Below are 10733 nucleotides of genomic sequence, written 5' to 3'. Positions count from 1 at the left end.
GAGAGTGTGGATAGGTCAGCTCTGCTCTACTTACTCCATCTCATTCCAAGGAGGGAGGTAATGTCAACCTTGGCAGGGGGGTCCTGATGGTCATCTGGCACCAGTGTAGAGTAGACTAAAACATTTGGAGACTTCTTGGTCTAGGCAGGGAATATCCATTTCAAAAAGAGGGTGCTGAGGCAGATAACAATGAACTCACCTGTGAGTGAGGTTAGCTGCGTCATCTTCCATACTTACCACTCTGTGCCTCAGTTTTCTCATCTGTTAACAAAGGAACGATATTAGTCACCCACAGAATTGTGGATTAAATAAGATTACGTTTAAAGTTCTCAACACTACCCCTGGTATATAGTAGATGTTCAACAGACATGTGCCCCCTTTCTATTTATCAAGCCCAGTGGTGCTGGGTGGGAAATGAGGATGTGCTGGCTTGCCTGCTTGGGTATAGGAGTTGTGTTCTGGGGCTAGAACAGACCTGACTTAATCCACCTTTCTCTAGGACTCATATTAGCAATAAAAGCCCTGCTCCCTTAGCCTGATAACCAGGGGAGTTTCACAGTGAAAGGGCAGCTATCAGGACCTTCTAGTGTGTTTGCTAATTGCTCCTATCTGATGTATACAGGGCTAATCGTTTTCTAGACTCACAGCTATTTCATTATGGATACTCTGGCCAACAGAGAACCAATAAAGTTGTAAATTGGAGGCTGCTATCATTGCTATCAAATCAACATTATTCTGAAGGTCCTAACCAGTGCGATAAGATAAGAAAAAGAAATGAGACATAGTATAAAAAGGAAAGAGGCAAACTCTTCAAGAATTACAAATGGTGTGATTGTTTACTTAGGAAATCCAAGATAATCAACTGTAAAACTATTAGAACTAGTGAGAGAATTTAGCAAGGTAGCAGAATATATGTTAAGTATAGAAAAATCAAAACCATTTCTATACAACTAAAACAACCAATTGGAAAGTATAAGGAGGGACTTCCCTGGTGGCGCAGTGGTTAAGAATCTGCCTGCCAATGCAGGGGACACGGGTTTGAGCCCTGGTCCGGGAAGATCCTACATGCCGCGGAGCACCTAAGCCCGTGCACCACAACTACTGAGCCTGCGCTCTAGAGCCTGCAAGCCACAACTACTGAAGCCTGTGCGCCTAGAGCCCATGCTCCACAACAAGAGACGCCACCACAATGAGAAGCCCACGCACCACAACAAAGAACAGGCCCTGCTCGTCGCAACTAGAGAAAGCCCGCATGCAGCAATGAAGACCCAATGCAACCAAAAATGCATAAATTAATAAAAAAAAAGAAAGTATAAGGAGTCAAAAGATCCAGTTCACAATAGCAACAACATTACAAAATACCCAGGACTAAGCTTAATAAAAAGTACATAAATTCTACATGAAGAAAACAATAGAACTTTACTGATAGACATATAATAAACTCTGAATAAATATAAAGGCGTATCATGTTCCTGAATTGGAAAGCTCAATATAATATTGTAAAGATGTCCATTCTGCTCTAAATAATCTATAAACTAAGTGTAATTTATTTTTTTTAAATTAATTAATTTATTTTTGGCTGTGTTGGGTCTTCGTTGCTGCGCGCGGGCTTTCTGTAGTTGCTGCGAGCAGGGGCTACTCGTTGTGGTGCATGGGCTTCTCATTGTGGTGGCTTCTCTTGTTGCAGAGCACAGGCTCTAGGCACGCGGGCTTCAGTAGTTGTGGCACGTGGGCTCTAGAGCTCAGGCTCAGTAGTTGTGGTGCACGGGCTTAGGTGCTCCACGGCATGTGGGATCTTCCCAGACCAGGGATCAAACCCGTGTCCCCTGCATTGGCAGGGTGGATTCTTAACCACTGCGCCACCAGGGAAGCTCCTAAACTAAATGTAATTTAAATCAAAAGTCTAATTCCCCTCTCCCTGAACTTGACAAGTTGATTTTTTTTTTGGCAATGCTGTGTGACTTGCAAGATCTTAGTTCCGTGACCAGGGATCAAACCTGGGCCAGGGCAGTGAGAGCTCTGAGTCCTAACCACTGGACTGCCAGGGAATTACTTTTTAAAATTTAGGGAAGAGTGGGACTTCCCTGGCAGTCCAGTGGTTAAGACTCCATGCTTCCACTGCAGGGGACGTGGGTTGGATCCCTGGTTGGGGAACTAAGATCCCACATGCAGTGTGGTGTGGCCAAAAAGAAAAAAAAAAGTGCATATATATGTATATATATATATAGTTTAGGGGAGAGTAAATACATGATAATAGCTTAGAAGTTTTTGAAAAAGAAGGCTAATAGAGGGAACTTGCCTTGCTAGATTTCAAAATGTTCAATAATGCTTCTTCAATTAAAACAGTGTGATCTTGGTGCAAATTAACAAATAAATTAATGGAAGATAATAGAGTCCAGAATAAACTTAGGTATTTGTCAGAATTTGGTATATGATATAACATATTTTAAATGAGTAGTAAAGTATAAAAATTCAATAAGTGAGCTTGGGATAGTGAGTTTTCCATCTGAAAGAAATAAAGTTAAATCTTACTTCATGCTATACATTAAAAAATCCAAAGCAGAAACTAACACACCATTGTAAAGCAATTATACTCCAATAAAGATGTTAAAAATAAATTAAAAAAAAATCCAGATGGATTAAAGTTCTAATGTAAAAGGAAAACCACACAAATAAATAGAAAACTATAGGAAACATTTTTATAATTATGGAATGGAAAATTCATTTTTAAAGCATGACATCAAGTGCAGAAAAGATAAAGAAATGTTTGTTGATTACATAAATAACTAAATATTTCATTAGGGCAAAATGTACCATAAACGTAGTTGAAAGACAAAAAACAGCCTGGAATAAAGTTTTGCAATATATGTAACAGACAAAGGGTTAATATTCATAATATATAAAGAGCTCCTCTAAGTAAATAAGAAGAAAGACAGTCACAGAAAAATGGACAAAGTACACGAATAAGCAATTCACAGATAAAATACAAATGGCCAATAAACAAATGTAAAGTTTTCAACTTCATTAAAAATCAAGGAAAGGCAAATGAATTTAGGGGCCAGAAGTCCCAGGGAGACTCTGATGGTTTGGCAGGAGAGACTGTGATTTTCACGTTCCTACAGTGAGACTCTGATGGCTGAGATGAACTTCTTTCCCTCCTGAGACAGGATCCCACCTCTGCCCCAGGAATGGGTGCGGGCTCTGACTCCCTCTTTCCTTTGGGAAATACTACTTCCTCATTGCATGCAGTTTGGGAGTAGAAGCAGGAGCCTTGGGAATTGAGACTGAAAGAGGATTTGTGAGGCCATTCTTCTCATTCTCGGCCTCCAGACAGGACCGTCCTCTCCTTTTCTCATCCTCTCCAGCCCCTCAGAATTCTCTCCTAGACCCAGAAAGTCTGTCCTGGTGTCTACCCTCCATTCTAGCCATTGCAAGGTCAGTTCTGCTCCCTTTGGAAGCTGCTTCCATCTGGAGGTTTGGTCCCACACACTCCAGCACCCTAATTTCAGGACCTGCCGATGTAGCTGAGCTGGGCTCTGGCCTGGACGGGCTGTAGCTCGGTGTTTAAACAGACTGGGACCAGGGGAAGATTTGTCTCTCTGGAGACTGGCGGTCAGAACCGGTTCACTGTCTGTTGCTGAGCTCTGCCTAGGGCTGGGCTGCTCTGAACCAGTAGCAGCCCTGACTAGGGAGGGAGGGAAATCTCTCTGGCCACTGTCTGCCATGAGGCAGTCTGGTGTCCCCAGGGAGAAGGAAGAGTATGTTTCCACTCTTGGGAGTCCCAGGATGATGGAAGGGGGGGCTCCCTCCTAGCACCCCATGTCAGGACTGGCTATCTTCTGTCTACTTGTGTGTGTGTGTGTGTGTGTGTGTGTGTGTGTATGTTTTAAGAGAATGTGAGCTTTTTTTTAATTAAAAAAAATTTATTCATTTATTTATTTTTGGCCACACTGCACGGCATGTGAGATCTTAGTTCCCTGACCAGGGATCAAACCCGGGCCCATGACAGTGGAAGCGCAGAATCCTAACCACTGGACAGCCAGGGAATTCCCTGTCTACTTGTGTTCACGTGAGCTGAGCTTGTCTTCCAAAAGTGAGTTCCCAAGACTGAGCCTGCCACTTCCCAGGCCTTCCCAGTCTCACTCCATTGGCGTGGAAGACCCTAAGAACATCTGCAGAGGGACAGGGCCCAAGCATGGCTGTCAGGAGGCCCTGAGGCCCAAGGACCCCAGGTCAAGGAAGGTCTGGAAAGGTCTGGAGTTAGTCAGGACGGGCTTCTTGGGGGAGAGGAGGCAGCTCCTTGGCTGTAGATGATCAGAGGAGCACCGGCCAGGGCCGTGGAAGGTGTGTGACAAGGGCGTTGGGTTGGGAGGTCTGAGCTGGTTCTGGGTGGCTGACCCTCTGGGAAATCCAGGGAGTTTCCAAGCTGAGAGCTTGGTGGGGGAGACCAGTGGTGAGGGTTGTAGCTAGAGTCCTGCTGGGTGGGGGAGACCAGTGGTGAGCGTTGTAGCTAGAGTCCTGCTGGGTGGGGAGGGCAGGCTTCTCCTGTCTCACCTTAATCTCTCCTGCTGCAGGAGGCATGGTTGTGGAGATGGGAAGGAGCAATGCCGGGGTGTGTGTGTGTGTGTGTGTGTGTGTGAGACTGTGAGTGTGCAAGTGTTTACATTTCTGTTACCATGCTCACATGTGCCTCCATGGGTGTGCATTAAGTCTGTGGAGCTATAACGTGATGCTGGGCCTGTCTGTGCCAGAATCTGTGTCTCAGTGTATGTGAGCTTCTCTGTACTTCTGGGAACACTCAGGTCTGACACTGTGTGCATGGGCATCCGTGTTTATGTGAGTGTCTGAGTGAGTGTTTGTACAAATGTCTGTGACTGTGTGTGTGTGTCCATGAATGACTCTGGGTGTCTGAAGGGCTACAAGTGCCTGTGAGTGTGTAACTATGTACGCAGGTGTCTGTGCATGTCTATGTGTTGTCCTCTGTGTGAGCCAGGAATCAGTGGTTCTGTGTATAGGTGTCTGTGGGTCTCCCCACCTTTAAGAGCAGCTCTTCTGAATCTCTGTCACAATCTTCCCAATCAGGCTGCTCCATCTGCCCCCATCTGCATCCCCTCCTCTCCCGCTTCCCTTCCCTGAGGTTGAGGCTCAGCCTTTTAAGCCCCCTAGTAAAACCTCTTGGCTCTGCTAATCGTGACTAATGGGGCCCAGCCTGGGTGGAGGCTGCAGGGGGCACCCTCTCCAGGCTGGCACCCACCAAAACCTCACCCATCCCAGTCCTACCCCATCCCTCACCCTGCACCCCTGGCTGCACTGACCACCCACCTGCACAGCTCACCCCTCCCATTTCATGAAGCAGCCTCCCCTCTGAGACTTTGGGGAGACAGGGGAGTCATGGCCTGAGCCCCCAAGGGGCCTACTCTGGGGTTGAGGATCCTAACCCACAGAGCTTCCCTTGACCTAAAGCCCAAGTCAAGGTGAACCCAGAGAGGGGGATCAATATCCCTACTCCCACCTTCTGCATCCCCCTAACAAGCACACATGCCAGGTTTCTCCTTAAAAAACTTGTCTTGATAGCTCTTTGCTGGGCCTTCTGACTGCTATGGTTCTCTGGGGCTGGGGCTGGCCAGCAGGAAGAGGGGGGAGGGAAACAGGGACATTCCCAGGGCCCTAGGGGACAGGGGCAGGGGAAAACTGGGCCTATCTGATGAGCCTAAAAGGTGACATTGGCTCAAGGTCACATAGTACATCACACACAGCAGTCTGGAAAAGGGCTTTGAGGGCAGACTTCCCTCCAGGAGCAAGAAGTCTCCCATCCTTCTGATATATTCATTCATTCATACAACAGTCACCGTACCAGGCCCTGTGCTAGGAACTAGGGACACAGCTGCATCAGGCAGACTGTCCTCAAGTTGTTCCAGCCTCATTGATCTTCTCTAGCAACGGGGAGCTCACTACCATAGAAGTTTTTGAGTCCCAGCACTGCGCAAGTTCAGCTCGTAGGAGACACTCAAAACCCCTTGCTACCTTCCTGGAAACCATGGGGGGAAGGGGTGTTAGTGGCCAGGCAGGGAGGGCATAGACCCCCATCCCCGCAGAGCCCCATCCACCTGCAGCCCAGAGTGTGTGTGTCCAGGAGGCGCTGAGCTGCTAGGCCGCCTGCACACACCTGACCTGGGTTGACGGCCCTTTCTTCAAAGGCCCGGTCCATGCTTCTTTATTGCCCAGCTAATAACAGTGATTAGGACAACAGGCGCCGCCTGCCTCCCATATTCCCTCCCGCCTGCTGAGGAGGATGGATTCGAAGCACCTGGGAGAAGCCTGCCCCGAGCCCTGCCAGGGCACCCACCATAGCCGACCCCTCCACCCTTAGGCCAGTTTTCATCCACCTCCTCGCCTGAGAAGGAAGGCAGGGCCAGCCCAGTCCTCATCCCCTGGGGCTGCTGTGTGATCTCAGTCCACATCTGGCCCTCTCTGAGCCAGACTGAAGGGGAAGTGGAAAGGTCCAAAGGGGAGCTGAGAACAGTGCAGGGCCATGTGTCCCCTAGGAAGCACACCTATCTCTTCCCCAGCCAGGGCTGGACTCTGGGTACCAAACCAGGGTCCCGAAGAAAGTAGCAGCAGAGGGTCCTCCTTGCAGATGGGGCTGGGACTACCCCTTAGGAACCCACTTCGGGTAAGCCACCAGTGGGGTCCCACCACTCTGGGCCTGGCCCACTCCCAGTGGAGGGGGCTGTCGCCTGGGGCCTTGGGAGGGTCCGAGTGTGGGTCTGGGTGGGAGCCGTGATTTATGACTGTGCTTCATGAGTGAAGAATGCCAGCCTGGGGGTCTGGGATGGGGGCAGGGCCCCTCTCCTGACACTCCTCATTCTGCTGGGTGTCTGGCATGTCCTGTCAGGATCTCCTGTGCCCTGGGGACAGCCATGTTCTCCCCCATGCAGCAGCCCCCTCCCCCCAACCCTCAAACCCCCAGCTCTGGGAGTACCGAGTGCAGGCCCAGCCCAGAGGGGAAATCCAGAATTAAATCCTTTCTGGTTTTCTTTCTTCACAACTCATTTCCCTGTTTTACTGGGCATGAGAGTGATGGTAAAGATCTCTTTTTATTCTCCCACTGCAGCAGAAGGGAACTCTTGGAAACTTCCATCTGGATGAACTTCCAGCCCGGAAGGGATGTTGAGCTCCCAGGATGGATGATGGATGTGGTGACATCCTTCCCCACCCCCACCCTACCTTGCCAGATAAATGAAAACTCTGGAATTCATGAAGGCGGAGAGGCAGAGGAGTGGGGGAGGGGAGGTTGGGAGGCAGAATGATCCAGAGTGCAGTCTGGTCCTGGACTCTGAAGGCCATAGTTTTGTTTTTGTTTGCTTGTTTGTTTTTGCGGTACACAGGCCTCTCACCGCCGGGGCCCCTCCCTCCCGTTGCGGAGCACAGGCTCCGGACGCGCAGGCTCAGCGGCCATGGCTCACGGGCCCAGCCGCTCCACGGCATGTAGGATCTTCCTGGACTGGGGCACGAACCCGTGTCCCCTGCATCGGCAGGCGGACTCTCAACCACTGCGCCACCAGGGAAGCCCAAGACCATAGTTTTGAACCTGTTCCTGTGAGTCTCACCTGTATCCTTCTTGCTGCAGGTTGCCGTATTGGGTGAGGGTCCCTCTTTCTGGGCATCTAGCATGGGTCAGCCTGCCTCCCCTGGTCTGGTGGGACTGGTTTTTCCAGCAGGTGGAGGGGTCTGTGAGGAGTTGGCAGGGGAAGAGGGTTTTACGTAAATGCCCAGGGAGGGCTCTGGGAACGGGGAGGCTGGTTTTCTCAAAGACATGCAGGGAGTGGAAGCTCCCAATCAGCCGGGGCTGGTGGTGTCAGTGCTGCTTTCCTGGGTGGCTGCGTCCACTCCGACAGGCCTTGGCAGAGCTCACTGGCCATTACCTTCCCCTTGGGTGGGAGGGGTGCCAAGGGGGCCGCCATACAGGACAGATGCCAGGTCCCCTCCCAGCGAATTTCCCAACCTGGGGCCTGAACCATGTTGGGGAGGAGCCCTGGAAAGTGCCGTGAAAAACCACCACAGACTCTACTGAAAGACTTTAATGGGGCTGATATTTGAACCTCCCCCCAGACCTGAGAGGCTGGGGGGAACTCAGTATGTTGGGCCGGTGCCAGAGACTGTAGCCATGGCAACTGCTGGTAGGCTTTGCTGCCCAGGCAGCTCCAACCCCGAGTTTCAATAAATAGAGGACAAAAGGGTCTGGTCACCCACCAAGCTGGGGAGACAAAGACCTGGACTGCCAGACAGGCACGCTGTTGTGTCTGTGACCTCACAAGTGTACATTGTCAAGCATACACCACCTAGGATCATCACACACACAAACCCCCCTTGCAGAACCTCCTCACACGACACACTGTCTTTACACACACACACACACATACATACACATACACATACACACGCTTTCCTCAGACACGTAGGACTGAGCTCACATACATCTTCCTCGAAGACACACATGAGGTTAGGTATACATGTGCCTTTCTCTCAATGTTTGGCTTGGAGCCTGGGTTTCCCCTCCCAGATCAGAGGAATAGGAACGAGGTGGGGCTTCCTGGCTTGGGCCAGATTATACCGTGGTCTAGGGGCTAGGTGTTGTGACGTTTGCCTGGCTGACCCCACAGAAGCCTGTGGTGTTGGACTGGGCCCAGGAGGGGAATCTGTTCAGGTCGAACATGGGGATGCTCCAGGTGTTGATGGCCAGCGTGATGACCAGGACCCCGATGATGTTGAGCATGAATCCTGCTCGGGCCTGGGGTGAGGAGAGCCAGTCTGAGTGAGTGGGTGTTGAGCTGGGCCAGTACCCATCCCTTAGGTGTTCATAGGTGCTCAGGAGCTCCCTCACTAGCAAACCTCTCCCTGGGAAGTCCTCCCTTGGGTGTAATCTGCAACACTAGGTGATGCTCCTACCACTGGCTTTAATCCCAGTGCTAACAGGGGAAAGGGGAGCTTCCAGAGCCCTGAGTCATTCTCTCTGAGTCCATATCCCTGGGTTCGGGTGCCTGGCATCTTGGTGTCTTCCCTAAATTCCTCACCCCTCCTCTCCCTCTCAGTGGCCTAGGGCTGGCAGGGCCTGAAGATACTCCAACTGGGGATCATATTTCAGCCTCCCCTCCTGCCACCCACCCCAACAGGGTCCACTCTAAACTCTGAGAATCTCAGCGGCTTTAAGCTACTTTGTGGTTCACCAAGATGGAAAGACGGAGCAGGGAGTGCTGAGGCATTGGAGACCCCTGCCACTCACCATGTCTGTCACTTTGAGGCCTCCGAATGAGAAGGCGATGGCGTTGGGCGGGGTGGCCACAGGCAGCATGAAGGCCAGGGAGCTGGAAAGCGTGCAGGGGAGCATGACGTAGAGAGGGTGGATGCAGATGGCCTGAGACTGGAGGAGCAGACAGTGGGGCCGAGCTGATCGCAGTCCCCGTCCCAGAGGGGAAGGCGTGGCCCCCATTCTCCTGCTTCCCTCTCTGAGGGACAACCCCCATCCCCACCCCAATATACACGCTGGCCATGAACCCACCACTTCTGCCAGAAGGCACCTGGTGACCTGGAAAGGGCCCCTTGACCTCTCTGGAGGGGATAAGTGTGCAGCCCTGCCCTGTGGGGCGTGGGAAGGGGCGGGACCCATAAAACGGATCTCAAAGGGGCTTGTGGGTGTCATCATCAAAGGCTGCGGGAACGCGCCTGGAGAAGGGGCTGGGGATGCTCCGGGGAGCAATTTCATGCCGTCACCTCGGGAATGACAAGAACAGGAGCTGGCCCAGGGAGGTGGGCGAGGCCACCAGTGAGCCCCATCAGGGTATTCCAGGGGTGATGTCATCAGGGATGGAGTGAGTCAGGGGGCAGATGGCCTTGGGGCCCAAAGTTACTGAAGAGCCTGGGGAAGGGTGGAAGCTCAGGGGTCTTTTCCCAGAAATGAGAGGAGGTGCAGACAGGTCATTCTGACCTGCAGGTAGGGCCCCACACTTCTGCAGGCAGTCTGGGCAGAAGGGCTGCCTGGAGGAGGTGTGTCTGCAGGGCCAGCTCACCATGGAAGCCAAGATGGGCAGGAAGATGGTGGTGGTGGCCACGTTGCTGGTGCACTCAGTGAAGGTGGCGATCAGGAGGCAGAGGATGAAGGCAATGGCGGGAGGCGGCACACTCTCCAGCGGGGTCAGCTTGTCCCCCAGCCACTTTGACAGGCCCGATTCCTGTAGGCAGAGGAGGGTGGTGTGTGGGAGGCTGGGCTGCCTGGGGCCCCAGAGTCCCCTGCTGAGGCTCTGGGAGGGTCCTGCTCTTGCCTGCGCCTCTCTAGAATCTTCAGAGACAAGGGCAGCTTGGGAGGGAAGATGAGACCCAGCTGAAACCTAGGGGCCCCTCTACTGCTCCTGAAGGACAGCTGGCTGTGGGCAGAAGGGTCAGATGGGAAGCGAAGGGGCTTTCTTGGGAAACCTGGGGCTTGGCGAGAGTAAAGACCTTTGACCCCATTTACTCCTGCTCTCCTGGCCTCTCTTCAGGAGGTTCCTGGCCAACCTTAGCCCTCTGCCTGCCCTCTCCAGCCTAGTAGGTTGGGACAGGGGGGACCTTGCTCCCAGCAAGGAGGGAGAAGGGGAAGGGCCCTGGTACAGGCTGGGAAGAGGCCAACAGGGGGACGGGGACGGTTCACAGGGTCAGAAGAGCTCCAAGGTCTTGCCTTGTCCACACCTATAATGCCA

General features: G+C 51.9%; 1 protein-coding gene across 3 annotated transcripts in view; it reads right to left on the bottom strand.

Annotated features, from left to right (window-relative positions):
• Positions 1–116: 116 nt before the first annotated feature.
• SLC13A2 (solute carrier family 13 member 2) overlaps positions 117–10733 on the bottom strand; it is a 43571-nt gene continuing 32954 nt past the window's right edge. For 2 of the 3 annotated variants that reach the window (XM_081217936.1, XM_081217935.1), the window contains 3 exons: positions 10068–10229; positions 9284–9421; positions 8080–8791 (listed from right to left, as the gene is read on the bottom strand). In XM_081217936.1, coding sequence (XP_081074062.1) covers positions 8621–8791; positions 9284–9421; positions 10068–10229 — 471 coding nt within the window. In that variant the 3' untranslated portion in view covers positions 8080–8620. Of the gene's footprint in view, positions 262–7610; positions 7732–8079; positions 8792–9283; positions 9422–10067; positions 10230–10733 lie in introns of those variants that run through there. The other variant, XR_014013884.1, reaches the window with a different exon arrangement.

The sequence above is a fragment of the Mesoplodon bidens genome (genome assembly GCF_964165515.1).
Source record: "Mesoplodon bidens genome assembly, chromosome: 19".
NCBI lineage: Eukaryota > Metazoa > Chordata > Mammalia > Artiodactyla > Ziphiidae > Mesoplodon > Mesoplodon bidens.
The sequence above is the reverse complement of the archived record's forward strand: the minus strand, read 5'-3'. Positions and strand labels throughout refer to the sequence as shown.